The 25743-nt window shown below is 37.8% G+C and overlaps 1 protein-coding gene across 5 annotated transcripts in view; it reads left to right on the top strand.

Moving 5' to 3' along the window:
- The first annotated feature begins 15625 nt into the window (after nt 1-15625).
- Nucleotides 15626-25743, top strand: part of LOC103466869 (solute carrier family 41 member 3) — a 41045-nt gene continuing 30927 nt past the window's right edge. For 2 of the 5 annotated variants that reach the window (XM_008412754.1, XM_008412757.2), the window contains exons 1-2: nt 15626-15805; nt 22067-22392. In XM_008412754.1, coding sequence (XP_008410976.1) covers nt 22111-22392 — 282 coding nt within the window. In that variant the 5' untranslated portion in view covers nt 15626-15805; nt 22067-22110. Of the gene's footprint in view, nt 15806-19423; nt 19659-22066; nt 22393-25743 lie in introns of those variants that run through there. The other 3 variants (XM_017305921.1, XM_008412756.2, XM_008412755.2) reach the window with 3 other exon arrangements.

The raw sequence follows: 25743 nt of genomic DNA, 5'->3' as shown, positions 1-25743 counted from the left end.
ACCATTCATTGAGTAAAACAATTCCAGATCACGCTAAAAACAACCACAATGGGATGGGAAAATCACATCCAGCACATCGTAGAGCAGCTTCGTCTGGTAGAATGGACTGTGTGAGTGGAGCCTTTACTTGCATGGGGACGTGTGTGTCCACATGTGCCTGTAGGACAGTTCCCATCCGTCCTCTATCCGTTAATCCACAGGTTGTTCCTTACTTCAGAGGATGTTATTGTGATTTCTTTCTGTTTTTTTTCCCCTGACAGATTTCTTCAGTTTTTCCATATTTATCACACTTGAAGGTTTTTGATTATCATATCTATCTTAATAGACCAACTCCTGTATAAATATAAAAGAGTTTACAATGGTGATATACCTGAAGAACAGTGGAAAGCTGAACAGTGGAAAGCTTTCCAAGTGAAAACTTATATCTCCATAAACCTCATATTTGATTGTTCAACCTTAGCAGCAGTGGCTCCCATTGGGGCTGGGGGAGCGTATCATAATCTAAGCATTTCTTGTCAGACCAGACAAATCATTTTTGATAAAATATACAAAATACTGCCAAACTAATTATGTGACCTTTCATCTTTTATCCATAATTTCATCTTCAGCTGTTGTACTCATTTCTCCTTTTGCTACACCCCGATCTTTTTTTTTTAGATAGCAGAAACACTGGCAAAAAATGTACTGCTCCCTCATACTCAGGCGTATCGTGTGCATTCTGTCTACAGATCATTGAAATTTCATCATCTAGTCTACACCTTTTCATGATAAATTCCTTCATTACCAATAATCCAAATTGATACTGCCAAGTTTGATGAGCTAGTTGGGCCCCTACCTTCTTCTCCACCAGGGCAGCAACAGCTCAACTCTCTGTGCTGCACAGAGACTTGCACATCCTTGTAACTGCTGACTCTCAATGTTATCAGCTCAATGTTATCAGCTTGGTGTCACAAGAAGTTGGATGTAAGTTGCTTCCTGTCCAAGTCAGTGCATCACTGAGCACACGTCCATGGCTGTTGAAATACACCTGTGTGCAAACGTGTTCAGCAGACATTCGCTTTGCATCCATCTTGACAACGCAAGGACCTCCAAGGAGATAAGAACGCCTGAGTAAGTTGGTGGCAACATGAAACTGCTGTTGCTAGCTAACCAATGAGTCAGTTATTTAGTTGATGTCAGAAAGCCAGAACCTTGAGAGGTTGAAGCCTTTCCTCTGCCTACATCCCCCAGAATGCCCTACAGTTCTGGATTGGAGTTTAGTGAAATTATCAAAATTCTACTGCCAAGAAGAATTTTTGGCAGTAGAATTCTAGAATTCTATTCAAGAATTATATTTTCTATTGATATTGATCACATGTCTTTTGGGATAATCACAGTTCATTTGTGGTCTAATTGGGGGATGATTATTTTTTGTACAAGGCCAGGTTACTTTGTTCTTACTAATTTAGTTTTGTCTAATATTAAAATCTGTTTGATTATGTGAAATACTTAAATGACAAAAAAAAGGTAAATTGGAAAAAGTTTGGGGAAAATACTTTTCCACAAACTTCATACTTATGAAGCATCGTATAACTTGAACTTGGAACGTGTGGTTCAAAAAGGTAGCGTTTCCAAAAAGATTGTTATTACGGATGTTGTTTTCTTTTAGAAATAACTGGAACACATTGGATTTGACACTTTAATGACTAAACGGTGACCCACCCAACTAACGTCTCCAGCTCTCTGAGTTTGCACATGTTTTGTGCAGCCCAACTTTACACTTTATGCTACGTCCCCACATGATACCACAGCCATCAGCCACAGCTCCCCACCGGGGGTCCCAATAACCCTAAAGTCAATATAGGGTAAAAACACTTATCGCAGTAAAGAGGTTGTCAAAGTTTACATTTGTTAGTTTCAAAACTAGAACTCTTTTCCTGAATATTAAAAAAAAGGCTAAAAGTGAGGAAGCACATAAAACATTTCAATGCATTGTTAAATATTCTGACCTTGCATGTTTAACTGTAGGAATGATGTGTTTGTTCAACTTTAAAAGTGGCAGCAATGGTTGGATTTTTGCAAAGCCCAGTCAAAACAGATTTGACAGCAACATTCCTTTTATGGAAGTAACTTGAGCCAATAATCTACTGAGACTTTTTTTAATGGCTTGCCCCCTGATGTATTGCTTAAATATTCAGCTTATAAAAGATGAAAATCAGCACTGAGATATAAAACATGTGGCTACACCAATAATTTGCTCTCAAATTATAAATCTTTGCACTTTATTTATAAAAAAGAAAATGTACATAAATTTGTTTTGACACCTATAAACCTAGCTAATACCAAGTATCAGAATTGGTATTGATATTGATGATATTGGCTTTGTATTTACTTGGTATCTGACTGATACAAAAACATGCACTTCTAGTAAAAAGTGCATAAAACAGTATATGTATGTATTTTTTTCTTTTCACTTCACTAATTTGGATTTCATCAGCATGTCAAACTGGTCGGTTAAAGTCAGTCTTAGTGTATAAATTCAAGATTCACGTTCTCCAGTTCTCCAGAAACGCAAGTGCTACCATGGTCAAAATAAAGTATTAATGAAGTAATAAAGTAAAGGGATACAATTTACAAAACATTTTTATATTTTGATAGAAGACCTTGATCGGTATATATTTTTGGTCTTTCTGTGACTGATTACCTCCAGAAGAAGCCTGAGGACTTGGCTGGAGCTCTGAAAGCTTCTTGGCAAATAGAAATTTTTGAACCAAAGCAGTGAAATGTCCCGTTAACCTTATGGAAAGCATATTTCACTTTTCTTTCTTCATAAATCAAGTACTTTACATTCTCAGATTTTTTTGTTTGAAATTTAAAAATAAAGGTTTAGACATGTGTCTGCCAGGTTTCTTGTCATTCCAGATTTCTCAACCCTTTCTTGACCTTTTATGCTGCCTAAATACTGTGATGGAATTGTGTTTCTCCTTACATAAAAAAGTACACCACCTTCTGTTACTTTGTTGCTTTGGGATAAAAAATAATTGTTAATTATGTGGATGTAAATTTTTTAATTTGAAAAAATTAATCAAATATTCTATCTTTCAGCAAATTAAACAATATAATACTGACTGATCTAAATTATATGAAAAAAATCTCTACTGCTAAAGTGAAAAAATCTGACTATGATATTTGAGATATTTTCTAAGAAATCATTTCAAGGCAATTAAATATTTGTTCTTTAGTTTGCTTTTTGAAACTTGTGAAATTATCTACAAATTTTTGTTCCAAAAACTTTTGGCCATGACTCTTGACATTAAACAACGCAATAAGGGTCAGGATGGGGCTTTGACCTATGATAACACCATCAACAGTCGCTCATATCATGATTTATCTGATAATATTCCTGTTTAATAATCAAGGAAATGTCTTTCTGCCTTCATTCACTCACTAACTGCGGCTCATTCTTTCCCACCTCTCACCAGGCATGTTCACTTTGAAGGTTTTCCAAAGCATGAGTCACTGCAGCAGAAAATAAAAAACAGTTCACTGACACTTATTTACGTCATTGTGTGTACTCAGGTCCGGAGTCAAACAAGCAGATTACCAAATATACAAAGAACACGTGAGCAGCTAGGCTTTTTTCAAGGTTACACTTTATTTCTTAATACAAACACATCCACAAAAGGAAAAAGCAGGACAATCTTAAGTGTTCAGCATTAATTTGCCATTACAAAAACAGATATGTCTTAACAGTTCTCTGAACATATTTATCATTTGATATATTTTATTCAACCCAGACAAAGGGCCAACGAAAGGCAGAGAGGGTGATGGACAAGACAAGCTAATCAAGAGCTGCTGGCAAAGCTAAAGTTAACATCTCCTAACTTTAGCTTTGCTCATTGGTTATTAAGTATTTAGATCGATCCTAAGTTGTTTGATTATTCTTCAGTGGATATCATCTATGGTACAACTAAATTACTTGGACTGATCAAACTTTTATAACAGTTATATGACAATGTCTAATTGCTTAAACTGCAACATGGATTGTATTTAGCTACATTCGTGAAAACATTATCAAAAATAACCTGGATTTTGACTAGCAAGTTTTAAATTGTATGTTTTTGTTTTTAAACTAAGTTTTTATTTATTTATTTATTTTTTTTAATATGTTGTATTTTAATGTACAGCACTTTGTGTCAGCTGTGGTTGTTTTAAAGTGCTTTATAAATAAAGTTGGCTTGGTTTGGTTTAGGAAATTGAATTTTCTTGGGGGGAAACTAGAAATGTGTAAATAATCATCAAAACCCCTGGAGACCATGTTACTAGCCTCAGAGAAATAACATTCAATAGATCACCAGAGGCAGGTAAATGTCAGTATCATCAGTATAAAGATTATCCATTTATCCAATCCATGTCTTTTTCTCATTCAATTGGGGTAATGGAGGTAAGATTGTTGGTGTGGAATTTTAGACGTCCCTCCAAGTCCTTTTATAAATGGCTTGTACTTGTATAGCATTTATCAAATCTAGAGGACCCCCAAAACGCTTTATCCTAAATTCCATCATTCACTCATTCAGTCACGCTGATGTTGGTAAGCTTCTACACTGTAGCCACAGCTGCTCTGGGGCAGTCGGACAGAAGCAAGATTGCAGTGTACCGGAACCACCAAGTCCTCTAACCATCAAGACGAGTGAAGTGTCTTGCCAGCAACTGAGATAGACAAAGCTGAGATTTGATTCTGCAACCCACCAGTTACCAACATCACCATTAACACTTCAGCTTAGGATCCCAATCAGTTACCAGACTGAAAAAGATGTACATAGTTCCTCCAGCAAAGTTTGCCTTGGATGTCCTCTTTGCAGAACCTGCCAATAAAATGACCAAAGAGACATCTATTCAACGTTTCTCTATGGCTCCCTGATGGAGTTCCTCAACACGGCAGTGCCTAGGAACTTCAGGAGGGAGGATATATCAGTTGCTGTTGCTGGTATCTTCATTGTTCAGTCATGATTCATAGCTTATAATAGTGGAGACATTGAATGTCCACTATTATCATGAACTCAACCAAGAAACATATTCACAGTTTTCCAGTTGAGAACAATGGCCTCAGACTTACAAGAGCTTCCTCTCCTCCTGGCTGCTTCACACTGTAGACTGCTCCAGTGCACTCTGAGGATTATGATTTAAAAACAGCAATAGCAGTATATCATGTGCAAACAGCAAAAAATGAGACTCTAGGGCAGGGGTGTCAAACTCCAGTCCTGAAGGGCCGCTGTCCTGCAGTTTTTAGATGTGCCACAGGTACAAAACACCTGAATCAAATGGCTTAATTACCTCCTCAGTTCTCCAGAGCCTTGCTAATTACTTAATTATTCTATTCAGGTGTGGTGCAGCAGAGGCACTTCTAAAAGTTGCAGGACACTGGCCCTCGAGGACTGGAGTTTGACACCCCTGCTCTAGGGTTTTCAAACTAGACATTCTTCTCTCCACAACGACACACTGAGATCCTGCCTATAAATGCTACAGACTGATGAGGGACAGCACTAGTCAGAAATGACTTTGACTTTGAGGCAGGAATGTGGACATCTTGGTTTTGTGATAGAGACCCAGAGCAATCCCAGCATGCAGTGGTCCTGCAGCAGCCTCTACATCCTGAACTAAAAAGAAGGCAGAGAACATACAGAAAAAAACAAGTCTAAGTACAGACCCCTGAGGCACTTCACAGATTTATAGCACAGAAGAAGACCTGTCATAAGTAGTAATATTAAAGTTTTCAAGTTAGACTTGAAGATGGCATTCCAAGAACATAACGACATGAACCTTTACTGCTGCACAGCTGCTGCACTGTTTTGGAAGACCTCAGTGATCACAGCTTCAGGAAGGATCGGTTATTGTTTTTATTTATTTTACAACCTTCCCCGTTCTCTGGGCTGCTTCCCTTTGCTCGCAGCAGGCGGCTGAGTCTGTGTGGAATCAAAGACTCTCCTCACTTCATTATGTAAGGCCACTGCTGCTTGTAATCAACCTTTCTGAAGTACCCTAAGGCAGAAGAGTGACAACTCAGTTCAGCAATGAGGTGATGTTTCCTATTAAAAGCAAGACCCAACGTTATATTTGCCGGCAAACTATAAATAGAATACTTTTTGTCTGTAAAAAGCTATGCAAAGTAAAAATCAAGTTTCTTTTGTAGTAGAATGATAAAGTTATTTCTTGTTTGTCTTGACCCAACATCATAGTAAGTTCAGAAAAAAGGCATTTAAAATTTTGATTCAAGTTATTCTTTAAACACTAATTTCTTCTTGTTGCCTGCTCAGGATGAGGAATTGCTGCATGTTCAACAACTAAATGTAATTATTTGGCCTTCTTTTCATAGATAACGTCCTACTGAGTGAACTGAATTGGTCTTATTCAGACTTTAGAAGTTAGTTAAAAAGTTTACTGTACAATGCGTGGAATGTATGAATGTCCTGATAAAGCCGGTGCCAGAACACTTTGACATTGTTTGAGTAGAAGTACCCGCTATTTTGGGTACTTAGTGGAAAAAGAACAATAGAAAAATGACAGAACAGCTATTGATCTGTGAACACCTAGTGTCTGGCTAACTGTTAGCTGCTAACAACATTAACCATCTTCAGAGTTCCCCATTAGCCCTAAACTACAGCATTAAAAAGCCCACACCAGGTTTGCATAATTTGTGTGGCAAAGCTTTTTGTACTTGGTTGAAACAGTAAGTTAGACAGGATGATGGACAAGGATGATGAGCTGCTAGCAATGCTAAAGTTGGCTTCGCCTTTACTGCTCATTGGTCACAAAATAAGTACTTAGAGTCCACCTAAAGTTATTTGAATATTCATTGGTGGTCTCTTATACAAAATCTAAATTACTTGAACTGATCAACCCTGAAATGGATATTTTTACACTGAACAGAGACGCTTTAACACAGTTCAGTATATGAAACTTTTCTCCTGTAGCGAACCATAGCTCCAGAAAAAAAGCCCTTCCACTGTCTACTTTCATTCACAAACATAACATAAACTCCCCCAAAATTAATAATGGAACAGAATAAAAGCACCAGAGTCAAATTACTATGGAAAATGAAAAGCTGAATTATTTAAATGCATGTAGAAGCACCAATATGTCCACTGACAATAATCAGTTCTATCAACTTGTGAGTTCAATTTTGATGGTGAAGAAGAGATTTCACATAAGAAAAAAATGTCTTCACTTGCTAAGAAATCATCAAAACCAAACAGCATGGCTTCCTATTTACAGCTAACCCTCCAAGGTTGATCCGGTCCCAGCAGCACATGCAGAAGAGTCAAAGGCCTCTTCTTTACTCTGCTCCAGATTCTCTTCTTCTCTGCTGGGTCTTCTTTAGCCGTACAACCCAACACTTATTGGTGGCCCCTACAGGCAGAACTTGTCATAACTGCTTTAATTACAAAGCCATCAGAATTTAGTAGAGATATAATTGCTTGGTTTTACTCATTAGTGGATTTTTGAGAGTTCACACAACTCACTGGTTTATTTATTTATTTATTCTGGAAAACTATTAAATAATGACTAAATGTCAGATATCAATATAACATATTTGATTTAGAATTTCATAGAATTTTATAGGAAATATATCAGCACCTAAGAGAAAAAAATAAAGATGAAGTTTACTGGTGAATGGACTTTGATTTCTCTGAATGTGTTAATTTTCCACCTTCTGTTTCTATCTGTACTCACTGGTTTGACAAACACCTGGTTAATAAGCTACAGCAGAGCTCTCTGACCACTTGGCCTCCCAGGTCAGTGCCCAGTGTGTGTATTCAAGTGATACAGCCATGCCATCTTTCATGCCGTCAGTTAATCCTTCTCACGTACCGGACCAGACCACACCGACACTTTAAGCCTCGCTGTGGAAGCCTCATGACCTCCATGCCCCACATGAACTCTGAAAACACTGAGCAGCAGACTTTGGCTCTGCTGTTTGAACCTGCGACCTCAGCTGTTCAGTCCTCCCATTAAAGCCTCATTGCAGATGGTGGATTATTGAGCTGCTTAATATCTGGATTGTAATTTTGTTTTTAAAATGAAAACAAAAAATATTACCAGGGAGAAATTTGGGTATATATGCAGAAAACGAGATGCTATGAATCAACATGAACCTTGGAGGCTGTGATAGTGTTAAAGTTGAGAAGCTAGGATGCTGGATTATTTCTTCAACCCAAAAATGTATGTTGGAACATGAATTGAATAATTTTAACCAAATACTGGGTCAAAAATTGTGAATCAGTTTGTTAGTTTGTGCCCTTAATTTCTTCTTATGCTAATCTCCAATTTACATTACTTGCTGTTATTTAAACTTTTAACTTTATGTCTTTCCTGTTTGTTTGTTTTTCCTCCATAGAAAACACATGAGTTTCAATAGTTGATCATTTGTCCCCAGACAATGAGTAAAAACAAACAATTACACAAACAAGGTTAAAATGACTCAACTACACAAATTTGATCAATATCATTAATACAAACATTATATGCAAAACAAGGAAATTACAATACAACTATAAAAGTATAATGAATAATTTAAACTAAATAATGTGTCTTAATATGTAGATGTAGTGTGTTTAATAGGTAACACTGAAGAAAAAACAAAAAAAACTTTGTCCTGCATTTTAAATACACAATTAGCAGAAAACAATCTTATAAGTCAACATCCAAACGCCATAAAAATACATCCCAGGCTGTTTTTGTTCCCGGGTCTTTCTTGTTTCAAGGTTCTAAGAACCACCTAATCCCGCAGCCTTTATGGGAATAAGAAATCTGAGGTCGATAAACGAATTAAAAGCACAAAAAAACTCACTAGAACTTGTTTTTATGAGCTGCAGTTGCACTGTAAGGCTCCATATAATTATGCAACAAGTGACTTTATTAGCGCTGAACCTCGACAGCAACACATCAACACATGTTCCATCTGAAGCCGTCTAGTGAAAGCCGACGCTCATGGTCACTGTGCTTGCACATGCACATACAGTACATACTGGATGCTGCCGGCAGGGCCCACATCCTGGTAGCATGTGACAGCTGGGTATCTATGGCACAACCTGAGAATGTTGGTGTGATTCTGATCATCAGTCACACTCTGGAGCATTAAAGACTCGGTCTGAACACATTTTTTGATCGATTTAAGTGGATCACTAATTGAACGGGTAAGAAAATGAAAGTGACAAGTTTGATGACCGTTGTGAGGAATCCTTCAGGTTACAGTTTCTTCTATGTTCCAAACATCATTATTGGATGTTTGAAACATAGAAGATGTCAGGAAATACGGATCACGACTAAATCCTGAATCTATGCAACTTTAAGTTTCCCCCGCAATGTGGCAAGGATCTTAGAGATGATGTATGGAAGATATGGAAGTCAGAATATTTCCAGAACTTTAATTGAAGGATGGACTATGAACATGCTTTGACCTGAGATTGGTTCTCCTATGAGGAGCGGAGGAAAGTCTCACTGAGGAAAGTGAAGGTAGAATCCTGGCCACTGCCTTCCTATGCAGGTCCACTCCATTCCCATCTCCTTTCATTGCTGTGTCTGGCATTTCTCCCATAGACCTGGATTTTCTCTGGACCAAACAGCAAACAGAAGAAGTTGTGAACGACTCACATTGATTTTTTATAATTGCAGTCTGCCTGTAGTTTTAGCAATGGCAGCGGAGGAAGCCGTTCAGCCTGTGTTGACCACGCTTCCAAATATTGAGTAATTAAAGTTGGAGCAGGAGGAATATAGCTTATTGCTGGCAAAGATGTCGAGGCGCTACTCCTCATGGGGTTGTTTACAGCTCTCTCAATTTCCGCATCATCGAGCTGACACATCACGTATGTCACGGCCAAACGTTAGTGATCGGATAAAATCAAACTTTTAACGATGGGAATGATGGGAAAAGCAGTTAGACTTTAATTCTTGTTGCTATGGGGTAATGAGGATAATGAAACAGTGTTTTGGTTAATAAATGTACTTTTTTAGGTTTCTCTAGCATCTTCACTTTGCACTTTGTGAATGTTTGTACTGGGTCAGCTGGGCACTGATAAAGTGGGTGAATCGGTAGTGGCACAAGGCCATCAATGTGAGCTGCAACAGGTGCCCCAAAGTAAACCGCAAAAAGTGTCGTCCACATGATGTTTGGCAATCTGTACTGCATCAGTCCACGTGAACTGCAATGTGCCTCTCCTGTAAAATGATTCTGGATGCAAACTGTGCAACCACTAAGTGGAAGAGCCACATGTTCATCCGCTGAATGGCAGACAAATATGCAGACAGACAAGTAGATAGTTAAAATAGCAGCTAGAACATGGCACTATACGTCTAGCTGGGACTGACAGCGTGGCTTGCAACAGAGTGCAGGGGAATTTATTTATAGCTGCATTACAAGTTTCCATGATGATTTCCCTACACAAGGCCACAGTTACCTAATATCCACTGCACTTAACATACGAGCAACAAGAAACCGAGAAACTTCCTTTCCAGAGGGGCAACAATGAAGTGGTCACAACGAAGTAAATACAAAACAAAGAAAACTGAAGTCACATATTTACTTTTACTGAGCGACTTTACACTTTTTTTTACTGCCTGACTTTGTTGAGGAATATAATTATGTTAACAGCTTTTCTTTTATTATGTATTACCTGTATTTTAGGAAACGTAAAATGATTTATTTTGCATTCCCCTTTTTCATTATAAAAAGGTACAATTCCAAAAATATTTCAGTTATTTTTGATTTGACTTTTGAACTGTTTGACTCCCTCTATAAGCTTTTCAAAGTTCCTGGCCCAATCCTACCAACAGAACCAGAACATCATCTTGGTTACAGCCTGCCTTGCTCAGACATCTGTTTAGTTCTGCATTTTGAGATCCGGACTTTGTGATCATTTCTCATTGTTGTCCCTAAGTCACTTTTAGTAAATGAGTGGTTTGAATTTAATCATTACCTATTTGGAGGACTAAATAGATCAAATAGGTTTCAACTCCATGGCTAAAATCTTGAATTAGAGAAGTGCACCAGTCCTTCGTTCTGCAAAACGCCCACACAACGTTATTCTAGCATCCCCTTACGTCACAATTCAGATGATGTTCTCAGGTTTCTCCCTTTGTCCTCTAATGGAATTAACAATGTTAGTTTACTCAGACCAAATGCAATCTTTCCAGAAGTCAGGTCTTTATCCCAGAGAGCATTTTTTAAACTGTAATCTAGCTGCTGCTTTTCGAGTCATGGCTTCTTCCTCTCTGTGGCCTTTCAGCCTATTCAGAAGACTTTTTGCTGTGAATAATGCACAATCTTTTTAGTTTCATCTTTACAACACTTTTTGCTTGTGCTCTGAGGCAGATTCGAGCAATTTAAACAAACAGTGGAAGCACAGAGTCTTCTTTGTTTAATAATGATTTTGCAAATATGTTTGTGAAAATCAAATGCTTTAAAGACGGAGGAACACTTAAACAAATTTTGATGTGCCTTATTTTTTAGTGGAAGATAACAATGACACTTACGTGCTTCTGCATTATTGTCAAACAGTTGGCAATTGACTGCTTGGTCTGAGATTGACAAATAAATGTGTCTCTTATGTAACGTCATTGCAAAATGTCCTTCATTAACCGTGCAGTTTGAACAGGAATCAGGGAATGACATCAGATTTAAAGTAACTGGGTTCCACTTTTAAGGTTGAAAACTGGTGATTTACTTATTCAGTTATGAGGTGGGTCACTGTAAGAAACAACATGAAAAACATATTTCTGTGAAATTTATGTAAACTCTGTAAAAACTAGATCTGTCTAACAAATCAATGGTCCAGATGCAGCTGATCCAGAACACTGCTGCTGGGGTTTTGACTAAAACCAGGAAGATAGAGAACATCACCCAGTTCTAAAGTTCTTCCACTGAGAGACTAGAATTTAAAATACTGTTGCTAGTTAATGAATCCCTGTACGGCTTAAAGATCTGCTTTTGTATCAACCTTCCAGACCCCTCAGGTCTTCTGGTTCTGTTTCTGCTCTGCATCTCCAGAACCAGAACTAAACATGGAGAAGTAACATTCAGTTTCTGTGCACTACAAATCTGGAACAAACTTCCAGAAAACTTCAAAACAGCTGAAACACTGAGTTCCATTAAATCTAGGCTTGTCATTTGTAGAATGATAAATGGAACATTGACCAACATATTTGACATGTATTGATTTTAACGGCAGCACTTGACAAAAGTCTGTTATTGGTTTTCACAGCTGTTGATTGTATGATTTGTTTATTATGTTTTTTATGTTTTCACATCGTAAAGCACCTTGAACTGCTGTTGCTGAAATGTGCTTTGCAAATAAACTTCATTAATTGATAAGGGTTACTGTTTTTTGTGAATGGCCCATTCCTCTTCCAATATGGCTGCACTACAGCAGACAAAACAAAGTCCATAAAAGTCCATCCATAAAAACATGGATGAGTGAGTTTATCATCCCACGTCAGTCTCTGACCTTATAAATGTTCTTCTGGTGGTCAGAAATTTCCATAAACATAATCCATGTAGAAAGCCTTCCCAGAGAACTTTGCATAAATAATCTGCACGTTATTACAGTTTACCAGTGAAGTGAAGCTGATGAGGCTCCTTAAAGTCTTTTCTCTAACCTGACCAAGTCCCAATGTTAAAACTGTTGAAGTGATGCTCTGTTCAGATTCTAAAGACTGATTAGTGTAATTTTAAGTACAAAACTTATTAGCAACAATATTGTTTTACCCTTTTTTTAAGTCTGCTGCTCAGCTGGTTGGACCTGTCTGCTGATACGTCTTAGTCTTCGACTGTTTGCCTTTCCAGGTGGCAGCCTGCCATTCTGTGTTTTTGCTTTCCAGTTCGTCAGTAATACTAGTCCCCTAATGTTCATTTTATCCTGAAATCTTTACCTAAGATCAGAGGCTTCCCTATAATCTCTTTATTTATTTTTTATTTTTTTCTCGTAGGTGAAACTTAGTTTTCTTGTAACAACAGATGTAAAAGTGTTTTTTCTAGTGTGTTTGTCCAGCTAGTGTGTTTGAAAGAAAAGATTATTTAAGGCGCATAAAATGCCAAATCTAACCCTGCCATTATAATCTGTGGCCAAGGAAACCCACAAATGTTTTACTGTGCATAAAGAAAACCACTTACACTCGCACACAACACAGAATCTATAGGCTGACGCTGCCTGTCCTGGTTTTGATTATAGGCGATAGGAGCTGAAAAGTCAACGTTATGGGACTTTATAGCGGATCTTTATAAGCTCCAGGAGCTTTCCAACTTCACAATGACAGATGAAGGATTCTCTAACTACAGCATGGCTCATGTTACTATAAAACTAAAGTAAATATGAGCCAGACTTATAGCCTGTACCAGACAGGCCATCGTAGTTACAGGCTGCAACGCCTGATTTTATTTATTTTTTTCACCTCAAACAACTTGAAAAACAACTCGTCTTGCTGACCATGTCCAACAGGATGTGTGTGTTTCTAAAAGCTTCTTTGTTTTGACTGTGGCAGTGAGCAGCGAGCCTAGAAAAGCAAAGGCTTTATTTGAACTCTGACGTCTGTTCCAGATACTGTTTAATCTATGCTGACATCTAGTGGTGGAGTTGCGCATTGCTAGTAAGTGAAACTGACACGCCACTGTTTCTGGAAGTAGATTTAGAAAAGGGCAACAAAGGTTTCGCATGCATTTTAATTTTAGAACATTTAAAACCCCAATTATTGAGTTGCTTAAAAAAAAAAGTAATAACATAGAAACTGCGCGTGCCTTATTCTAAAGCAATCTTTCAAGACATTTTTTTTTTGTTTTATGTTTCTACAATGTTTTTCTTGACCACATAAGCTTTTGGTCAATATGGCAAAAAGAGTTTGGATACCCTTGTAAAAGGAATCCATACTTTTGGATAGCAACATGTGGAGAACTGCGCTCTCAATAAAATCTCATTTTATTTGTGTAGCATATTTCAGCAAAAAGATAATTCAAAGCGTTTTACATAATAAAAACAGAAAAATCAACTATCAAAACATTACATTCAACATGTGGTGCTTAATTTATTGTGGTATAAAAGCAACTCTAAACAGGAGGGTTTTTAGTCTAGATTTAGAGGAATTCAGTGCTTTGGCAGTTTTACATTTGTTCTAGATTTGTGATACATAGAAGCTGAATGCTGCTTCGCCATGTTTGGTTCTTGTACTGGAGATGCACTTTTGGTCTACATGTAAAGCACCATGCATGGCAGAAAGCTAACTCAGCACAACACCATTTTTGTTTTTTTGTCCCGATACCGATGTCACAAAGTGAAAACGTCTTGAAACGAATAGACAAGCATTTACCGGTAACCTGGTAAAATCGCTTCTACAGCGAGTCTGGGGCTTTGGCTATTGAGAAATTAGACTTACCATAGAGATGCTAGGGTCATCCAGCTGTCATCCACCATGTCTTTGAGTTAAAAAAATCTTTAAATGGGGCGACTGAGCTGTGTGGGTAGAGTAGTCGTCTTGCGATTGGAAGGTTTTAGGTTCAATTCCAGCTTCCTCCTGCCACATGTTGATGTGCCCCTGGGCAAGGCACTTAACCCCAAGTTGCCTACCGAGATGCGTATCGGTGTATAAATGTGTGAGCGTTTGTGAGTGCGAATGGGTGAATGTGGCTCTAGTGTAAAACACTTTGAGTGGTCAAAATTGATTGGGTAAAGCACTATATAAGTTCAGTCCATTTACCACTTAAAGTTGACAGGATATTATGTGTTATTGGAAGACATTATTAACAATACCAACTATAAAGTCTTATAAAAGGTAAACATTTAAATTTTGAGGGGCGCCGTAATAAGGCTGGCTGCCAGGCTTATCATACACTGAGGGAGCCCTGTAGAAACGACTGTTTCCTGGAGGCGAGGGCTCTGTTGAAGTTTGAATTGCTACGCAGTCGCTCATGTTTGCCTGTGATGTATGCAATGCACCAGTTTGATGTTATGAAGCTTACCGGAAACAACTATTCCCCATTGAAAAGGGAGAAGAGCCGAGCCAAATGAGTGGGTTTGAAATGTTAATTCAATATTTGAATTAACATTCAAATGTGAATGTGGCTCTAGTGTAAAACACTTTGAGTGGTCAAAATTGATTGGATAAAGCGCTATATTCAACATTTGAATTAACATTCAAATATTGAATGTTAATTCAATATTTGGATGGCTTCGTTCACTTCCTCTACTGCCAGACAGACTACCCAACTTCTCCTTTTTTTTGCTGATTGGAGAGATTATAAATGATTCTGGAGAAATCCATTTCAATGGGAGAAAATCCAGATGAAGCACTGAAGGGGGATGAGAATTGAACGGAATTGTGTGCCGATTGCCTGGGTACTTTACCAAGCTTTATCTACCTGAAAATAAAGTATTTCACTATGCTAGATGGAGTGATCATTATTCATGCAAGATAATTATGCCCCTTTTTCAAATCCCAAGCAATCTACTCTTTGTTCTAAAGTTTTAATGGATAATAGAGTGAAGTGTTCCAGCTGCCTGCTGCCATCAGCCTGCATACGAGACGGAAGGAGACAGCAGGGCCGGGGGATAACCTTATCTGCTAATGCCATGTAATTTAAGACGGTGCCCTATGATGCATGCACTCTGCCTCATATGCTGTCCATGCACACACCAAGGGCCTACCATACAAACGTATATGAGAAAATCAGATAGCCTTAACTTAGATACAGAAACACACAACATAGGAGAGTTATTTCTAGGAGCTTGGACATACTTCGGAGGTGCACGGACTCCGTTTGACGAGCTAAGGCTGAAGACAAACGGTAGGACTGATCAATAGCAGCAGAACAGCTCCAGCTAAAGGAAAACTGCATGACGGATTTCTGTGTTCAGAGGTTAATCCTCGATTTTTCCCACTGCGGTAGAAGTTGTGAAAGTTTAAGCCATGAGTTGTTGAATGCATGTTGAGTGAACGTTGGGCTACAGTCTGAGAGCAGAGTCACTGCAGCAAGCAGGGTTAGGTAATGTACAATACTACTGAAAAAATGTCATTGGAGAATTCAATCATTGCAGTCCCTGTCAATAAGGTCAGTGGTTTCTACTGACCAACACAGAACCCAACCACAGGGCTTCACAATAAGACTGTCACTATAAATGTGTGCCAAAACGGTTCATATGCTTAAAGTGACAGCAGTGTCACCACTTGGTTATCCTAAACCACATGTGTCAAAGTCAAGACCCACAAAAAGGTTTTGTGTGACCCTCTATACTCTAGAACAGGGTGCTCAAAACGTCAATCGTGGGAAGGTTTTAAGTCGACCTCGGCAGTAGGCAGCAAACTGAACGCCGCCAGGAGGCTGAGACCAGCACGTCCTCCTCTGACACACTTATCAAAATATTCATTAAAACGTTTGTAACTTTATTTTTTTTTTAAATCGACAAAACGTGTTCAAAGTAATGACCCAATAAAAGAATAATCTCAGTAATTTTTGTTTCAACGAGGTGTTGCGCAATTCTGTGCGTTTCAATTCCAAAAAAAAGCTGACTCAAAAAGCGACTGACTAGCAGAGCAGGAGTTTAAATTAGCTGCAGTCTAGAAGGACATGTAAATGTAACTTTAAAGCTTAAATATTACTTTCTCACTCAAACTAAGGCTGTTTTTTTGCTGTTTAGTGTTAAATTACATCAATGTGAAAATATGTTGAATGTTATTTAATCTCATCTTAAGCAGAGAAAGCTAGTTTGTTAACTGGCAGTTTTAGAAATTCATTCTGCCATAAATGGCCATTTTACATTCATGATCTTGATGTGACCCAAACTTAAAATGAGTTTGACACTCCTTCCCTAAGCAGTACCTTAAAACTATTGAAAAAAAGGGTTCTTAAGTCACTGCCTTCACTCATGTCTTTGTTTTGTCTGAATGTTGCCATTTGCCCTAATGTGTCCTTTCCTCTTTTTGTTTTCTTTCATTTTATTAGAAACTGTGGAGTACTCACTTGGAATTAGAACAAACTTGGAATCCAGAGACTCAATTTATTAGTTGCTCTTTTACCTTTTAGAAACTGTGGAGTACTCACTATTTAACCCAGAAAAGAATTATTTTAGTTTATTAGTAATATCTGAAATTGTGGAGTACACACGATTTAGATCAACATTATACTTCCTAGATGACTTTTATGCAGAGAGACTCTTCCTGCTACAGCCCAGAAAAGGAATACACAAATACAGGAACAGTCACTACTTAGTTACTTTTTATACTACTACTTGTTAGAAACTGTGACTACTCACTTTTAACCCAGAAAAGGATGTAGAATAAACTTAGAATTTAGCTATTCATCTTTAGATTATTGTCAGGTATTTAGAAACTGTGGAGTACTCACTTTTAACCCATAAAAGGAATTAGATTAGTCACTCTAGCTTTTTTTTACAGAAACTGTAGAATACTCACTATTTAGATGCAGAGACCAGAAGCCCATAGGACATTTTTGGATCTAGACTACTTTTTAGACTCCTGTTCTTCCAACCCAGAAATGGAATAAGACCAGAGGATACTTAGCAACCCTCAATAGGAGCACTTAGTTTACGTACTTTAGATTCATTTTCTCTTTTTTTTTTTTTGCTCTTTCCTTTGGTTTGTTATTTTGTTTGCATTTCCTTTTTATCCCTGTAAAACACTTTGTATTGCCTTGTTGCTGAAAATATGCTATATAAATAAATTAGCTTTACTTTTAGCTTGAAGTCGGTTGTTTCCCCCCAAGCATGATGCTGTCAGGACTCCATCTCATAGCATTTTACATGTTGACCAAGTTCCATTTTGACCAGAGCCTCCTCTTAAACCTGTTTGCTGTGTCCTCCACATGGCATGTAGCAGTTTAGGCTCATCTTACCAAGCCTCTCAATTTAGGCGAATGTCTCGGCAGGTTTTTGGTTTTTTGATAATCTTTTCATATTTTCCAATGATTGAGTGAATACTGCTTTAAACTTTCCCAATATCATCTTCTTCATGATGATACTTGTTCTTATTCACAAAAGCTGGATTAACCCTAAGAATAAATGACCGAAAATTCTGACGTAAATTAGCTACACTGGATTTTATCGTTGCAGTCTGAATGCATATAAAGCTCACTATTAGATATTTTTTGTAAACGCTGTTGAAAACCATTAATCTTTTTGATTCTACTTCACAGTTCTTTACTATGGACATATAGATGTTCTCATTTAAAACGGCGCTGGCATTTTAAATTGTTTGTTTACTCATTGTGGTCAAGGTGCACGTACGTTCTTGGATTTGAACTGTTTAGTGGAAGCCCGTCTTTGGCAGGACATTCTTATATGGTAAGCCATTAGAGTACATAATAAAACCACCCTTGTATTGCCGTAGTATTTTTTGCAGCATACTATATTCGTTGTAGAATTAATCTTGGTGTACCAACGCAAATTAAATATATCTAGTTGATATTTAAGTGTTATGATTGGTTTGTGGAGAAAATAAGACACCCTTAAAAAGTCTGACTATTTTAGCATGTAAAGATATTGTTGATATCTTAAGATATCAAAGTTTGTCCTAATTTTATTATTATTATTATTATTTTATTAATTGCACTAGGAAAATGACTGGTCAGTTGTGTGCATTAGGCTTTAACCTCCAGATGTATGCATAGAAACAAGATTGAATAATTAAAATAAAGGTAACACATATCTGCATATGTCAGAAAATATAGATTTATATTAGTTATCTTTATTTCAGTTACATCAACTTACATGGCAGTTTCCTTTAAACCAACCATGGTCTCTGCAAGATGCATCTTGGGTGTAGCTCAGGGCTCAACTGATTTATTACAAAAATAGCATTCAGAATATTTACAATGCAGTTGCATCAGTTAATTAAAACATATTTTTCTGAATTAGAAGTGACAGTAATTATTCCATTTGTAAATGTTTCTAAGCAGTTATAATATGAATAGACATGCCTGTTTGTGCTGAATACAATTCTTGATATTTTAAATTATATTTTAGCTTTTTATATGGGGCATTTAAAATGGTTTGTCCCAACAGTGGGGAAACTCAGAGCGTACCTGCATCAAAACACACCAAAATGCACACAACAAAAATACTAAAACAAAAAGTTAAAAGTTAAAATAGCTGCAGTTGTGAAACAAATAGAAACGTGTATCCTAAATTTTACAAGGGAAGTTAATTCTGTTTTGTTTACATTTTGTTTAAACATTTAAACAAAATAGACTGCCCTGCGACAGACTGGCGACCTGTCCAGGGTGACCCCACCTCTTGCCCGGAACGTTAGCTGGAGAGGCACCAGCAACCCTCCGCACCCCACTAGGGTCAAGGGTGTATAGAAAATGGATGGATGGATGGATATATGAAGAGTACAGAAATAAACATGGTGTTATATGATAAATTGGCTTGCCATACAGATCGCTGACTCCACACGTTGTCGAACAAATTTTCTCTCCACCACATCTGCTCCAACCAGAGGGCGCCTGGCTGTGTAACCGTGGTTACCGAGACAGATGCATTATGGGATGTACACATGGAAGCTTCCAGTGAAGGAATGAGCGAAAACAGAAAACGTTCACGGAGGGAAATCTTCAAAGCTTCGCGGTGTTACAGGAGTTTTCGGGACACCGCGGGAGGTGCTGCGACCTCGTGTGGACGTGTGTGTGTACTGCTGTTTTTATTCCGCCTTTTTATTGCCTCTTCAACAATGAATAAATCTGGCATTAGGAACATTAACGCACTTTTACCAGGTTTCAATTCAACACAAGTATTGCAAATTTAGGTGTCAAATCGGTATTGTAAAACATTAGTTTATAATTAAATTGAGAAAGTCGTGTACAAAGTGTTCTGTTTGTTAGACTCCATCTTCATGGTGGAGGATTTTTTTTCATTGAGGTTTTCAGGAATTCATGCACAGATACCATAATGGTCTGAGACTTTTTTTATTTTTTTAATTTTTTTCTGAAAATCATCTGATCTACCTGATTCTGATTTTGACCATTTTGAAGAGATTTTACGTCATAAAAGACAAATGGTTATTTTTGATAATGGAAAAGTAGTTTTTTAATCTAATCGAAACCGAAAGAATTACGATTTATACCTTTAAGCATATCTCCCTAAACTTTATTTTATTCTTTAAACTAAAAAAATGTCCCTGACATTAGTCAACACCCCCATGGACCAAGAATATCCAGAGCTTTTAAGTTGGATAGATTTTATAAATCGACATTGGCTTGGCTTCAGTCTGCCAGTCAAGACAACATTAGCCAGTTTCGATATCTGGACAATTTATTGGTTTACATTTCTAATATAATCTAGTTTGAAGCTGTTTTCTTCCTAACAGGTTAGTCAAAGGTCTTGTCCTTAAACTGCAAAACGATCTCTAATCAACCCTCCACCTCCGTGCCTGAAAGTTGGTTCCAGCTCTTTGTGCTGATAGGCTGTTTTTCCAGATGTGGAGTTCTGGATTATGCTCTCCTTTTTTAGCCCATATGATATTGTTTCAGACGTTTTGATGGTTCATTTAGATGCTTTACATGAATGGATTTATAATTCATTCCAAGTATTTCTAACCAACTGACTTTCAGTGGATAACATGGCTATAAAGCCAATCATGAGACATAGTGGACCTCAATTAGTTTATCTCCTTTAGCTTACTGAAAACTCTTTCTTCACCAGCAACAGTCAAAGACAATGTACATACAAACAATGAAGACTTCTTAAAAAATGTTGCTGCCGCTGTGGCACACTGCAGCCGCTGTAATTTTTAAACCTTTAATAAACTACCAAAACTGGACTAATTGCTTCGTTTGTATAATATTCATAACAATCAACATATAGGCTGAAATATTTGATCAATTATAGGAGCAATGGTTTGTTAAATTTGAACAAACTCATTTTAACGGGCAATTACGTAAAATAAAATTTCTGACCAATTTAAAAGAGAAATTTGCTTAGTCCTTTTGCATCTCGGCAGAACTGACAAAAACCAATCTGACAGAAACCTAAGATGTTGCCCCACAACCATTTTTGTGACAGATTTCTGCTCATCCCGCATTAGAACAGTCTGCTTTTGTGGACATCACTCAAGATGTAGGAGCGGTGGTTGCAGGAGCGTTGCTAGCGTTAGCAGCTAATAGGCAATGTCCAAACCAGTGATTTATATCAAAGGAGAAATGGTGCAGCGCCACCAAAGGCGAGGAGAGGAACAGGTTTTTCACTTAGTTTGCTTCATTTGACAGTGCAGTGTGAAAGTGAACCAACTGAAAAAGTAAAATGTTGCTGTATTGGTCCTCAATCAAGCTGAGTCTACTGGACGATGCAGTGTGAAAACACCATCAATCACTGATCAAGAATGGCATAAATTTGGTTTTCTAGGTCAGACAATGGATGTATATATTTTTAAAAAATGTTAAGGCTTCATTGATTCGACATCCACAAATAAAAAATCCAGATGAATGAAAATAAATATCCTTTTATCAGCCATGCTATGTTTGATTTAAAATAATAGTAAGTTTGATTTGAATTAAACAGGGCTGCGAAAATCCAGTGACTTACTTAATAGCAGATGTGAGTTATGACATTTGGTCAAATAAAGTGAGCCATGTCTTGTTCTTGTTCATGCAATTATGCACACAAAATCTATAAAAAAAAAAACTCAACAAAAAATTTTGTAATATTGTTTATGCTTTAAAAAAGAACAAAAAAAGAGCCTGCAAGACTCTATGTTTTTAATCTACAATGATTTACAGGTGCCTCTTCTAAAAAGATTTGACTTTTTCTACAAAGTATTGTGTTTGGTTTGTTGTTGAGCAGGTAAAAAAGGAAAAGGTTAAGTATTTTTTGCAATTTTGATTAAAAATTCAGTTTATGAACCTCCATGGTGAAAAATTTAGACACCTCTGCTTTAGACTTTAGACATGTTTATATGCTGCTATTGGGAACCTTAGTAAGAACAAGCTGGAAATGCAGATAGTTGTTTCCAAAAGGGTTTTGACAATTAAGATTAGCAGACTGAGGGACACTTTAAAAAATTGTCCCAAGCTCTGACATCTCACTGTATCCTTTAGATTAAATCAAGCCAGCCTGTCTGGTAAGAACCGCCGCAGCCGCCATGCCCGGTGATGATAAACCACAACAGACCCGGCAAAGGAAGAAGAACAAAAAGTCCCGATCCAACAGGAAGAGTCCCACTGCCCATCTTCAAGACATCCTAGATGCACAAGATGACCTCATATCATCCCAGGTTCTCCAGCCATCCCCTAAAAAGCTGCCAGAGGAGAGGCCCAAAGTGGAGGAGGAGTCAACCGTTGCGATCTGTCTCCAGGTGCTCTTCCCCTACCTGCTGGCTGGGATGGGGATGGTGATGGCCGGCATGGTGCTGGACAATGTACAGGTTGGTTAGGAACTTTTCTCTTCCTTTTTAGTTCCCCTATTCATGGCATGGTGTCTTCTGTCCATACAGTAATATTTTGGGGTGCACCGATTTCAGTTTTCTGGCAGATCACCAATCTTTTTATCTGAAAAGTTGCTAAATATTGTGACAAATGGCTAAGCTAGCAACAGTGTTTTTATGAGCATTTTATACACCAGAGAGTGTCTTCAGTCAGAGGCTTATTCAGACCCATTGTAACACAGACAGCTACAGGAGATTCTGCTCACAGAAGCAGACTCTACAGCGTCTCTTTATGAGCAACATCAACATTTATTTTCCCTTTGGGATCAATACCACATTTTTAAATTGAATTAAATGATTTAACAAGGAGAATGAATACTTTTTCACATCAAAAGCATTTAGTTTGGGTATCTGTTATCCCTTGTGTGTGTGTGTGTGTGTGTGTGTGTGTGTGTGTGTGTGTGTGTGTGTGTGTGTGTGTGTGTGTGTGTGTGTGCTGTCTGTCTCTGTGTTGCCCTGCGACAGACTGGTGACCTGTCCAGGGTGACCCCGCCTCTCGCCCGGAATGTTAGCTGCAGATAGGCACCAGCAACCCTCTCGACCCCACTGAGGGACAAGGGCCTTAGAAAATGGATGGATGGATTTACTCAGCTAAACAAAGCTGGGATGGGTTTGGTTACAGACTGCACCAGTGGGCATTGAAGGAGGATACTGTAGTGCAGTGCAACCCTTCCTCTTCCGGGCACCACTTTAACTTTGTTAGGATTTCTGCTGATGGTGTAAAAGCCGCTTCCTTCTCATTGTGTGTTCAAACTTTCTGGGCAGAATGACCAAGCAGAATCTAGCCAGTTTGTGTTCAGAGAGGCTTGGACTGTTTCCTTCCATAATGTGTTTTATGGGTGCTGTCCCTTGTGTCATTAACTACAATATATTAGGACCATTGTAGATAAAAAAAAAAGAGAAATACATTTCCACCAAAAAACTCCAACATTTTTGGGATAATCTCACAATTTTTCCAGAAAAAACTCAGAACATTTTGGAGTTTTTTGCCGTTTTTTGCTAACAGATGTACAACTTTTCAAACTCAAATATTTCCACTTTTTTTTCTAGAATATTTCTGAGATTTTTTGGCTGACATTCACTCTTATTTTTTCTACACACAATGAACATAATACGTACATGAACACCTGCAGCTCACAGTTTCCTGTAGAATATGATCTTCTAACTGGATTTGCTGCTCGATAAATTCATACCTGACAAATACAGTAAGACGAAGGAGAGTCACAAGTTGAATGAAAACAAGTAGAATGACACATTAATAATGATGATATTATGTGATGGTGACTTGGAGGTCTGAACAGAGTCTGCAGCTCAATGGGAGAAATCCCAGACTGAGCACTGAAAGGAGATGAGAATCAGGCGGTGTTGTGTAGGAACACGCTGGCCTGGCTGATGTTATCCAGCCGGATGGACTCACTGCCCTTGAAGCGAATAATCAATGTAGATTAAAGTGCTTGAGTGAATAAAAGTCTTTAAACGTCTTTTTAATAATAAACCTTTTAACAGTAAAATAAAGGAATCTCTGACATTTTGTTTGATTAGTAGTAGTCACCTCAGTGTCCCCAGCGTTTGGTCTGAATCCAGCTGGTTGTAGGCAGTCAGACACGTCGCTGTCTGCTTCTCAGCGTTCTGCATCTTCTGTTTTCCTCTGTCTGTCCTGATAAATCCTCTTCATCTGTTCATCATCAGCGTACAGTATCTGTTACCGCGCTGCATGGATGGAGGCTGATCAGTCACGACTTTGGCTGAGAGCTCTCTGCAGACACTAAGGATGTGTCGATCAGACTGAAAGTAAAAATAAAAAAACTAACCTCTTGATTCCAGAGTCAGATTAGCTAATTACACATTTGTCATATATAACAATATCCTACCTTCATTTCTGACCCCAGGAGTTTAATTTTCTGTTTTTATGTTTCTGCTGTTCCTGTTTTTAACAAACTTAGGCAGCACGACACAGATGATAATTGTTGCTTCGAAGACATCATAAAAATAAAATAAAAAAAAAACATCTTTTGGATTTTAATATACCACTTAACATCACATTATTTTTACTCCTGGTTAATAAAAGGCATAATTTCTTGTGGAAACTGCTGTGCTGAAATGAGCTCTAAACTTGTTGTTAGCTGGAAAACCTCTCAGAAGCCAGCAAGCGATAAATGCTTTACTTTGACAAACAAATTTAAAAAAGACTGAGTGTTGGATGGACTTTGCCCATTGGTGTGGTTTTATTGCATATGGATTATTAGAGTGAGCAGTTGAAGTAGAGGAAGTAGCTTTTTTACTGTAACTTGACACTGCAGGATGATAACATGTTGCTCTTTAAAATGATACATAGTTCCCTTTGGTAGTAGGAAACTAAATATTCCTTCAATAATGAAAAAACCCAGTTCTGTTAGATCAAGCAGTGAGTTGTTCTTTTTATGAATTAAGTATCGTTCTCGTAAATTACTGTTTATAGATTCACCATCTAGACTTTTGGATTTCCAGTATTGGTAAAGGTTTGAAGTCTGATTCTGAAGATCTTTTTACATAACTCCTCATTCCTGTGGATTCTGTTGGAAACTTTATTTTTGCATGTAAAAGAAACTTTCCCCCACAGAGCAGCTCTGGGTAAAAACATGTGAGAATAGTCAATTTTACATCTTAGATGAGACACTTTAGTCACATCAATCCAAAGATAAGGTTGTCACTCCAAAAATATGGACTCTTATTGCATATACTAGCATATTTATCTGCTTGATCAACTCCACTGCCACATATGAAGAATGGAAGTAAACATATAATTTCATTTAGTATTGATCTGGTGCTTTTTATGCTTTTAGATCTATAAGAAACATCAGTTATATGTTTAAGTGGTAATTTCCTGTCATGAAATGGAAAGACTGGGAACATGTGTGATTATTATAACAGACAAGAATTAAGAAATATAACTAGAGTGAGCCAGCTGCTTCAAAAGTATGCTGTGGTACTAGGGCCAAAAGCTAGCTACTGATCTGAATCATGATAGGCTGATGATAGGAGCTGATTGTGGCTTTAACCAAACAAACTGACTTACTACACCTGCTGGAATAGGCGTAGGAAGCGGGGGGGACGTGCCCCCCCCAATATTGGAGAGAGTCACATTCGTCCCCCCAATAATTTCACCTCAGTTGCGAAGAATTTTAAAATCTTCCACTCGCATGCTTTTATTTTTTGAAGGCGCACAACAGCACATTCAGCAGAGCGCTTCCTCCCCCTCCCCCCTCTGAACGACTCATAGTAAAGGCAGCAGCAGACGGAGTCAGAGAAACT

The sequence above is a fragment of the Poecilia reticulata genome, linkage group LG7 (assembly GCF_000633615.1).
Source record: "Poecilia reticulata strain Guanapo linkage group LG7, Guppy_female_1.0+MT, whole genome shotgun sequence".
NCBI classification, from domain to species: Eukaryota; Metazoa; Chordata; class Actinopteri; order Cyprinodontiformes; family Poeciliidae; genus Poecilia; species Poecilia reticulata.
This window is presented reverse-complemented; position numbering and strand designations above follow the sequence as displayed.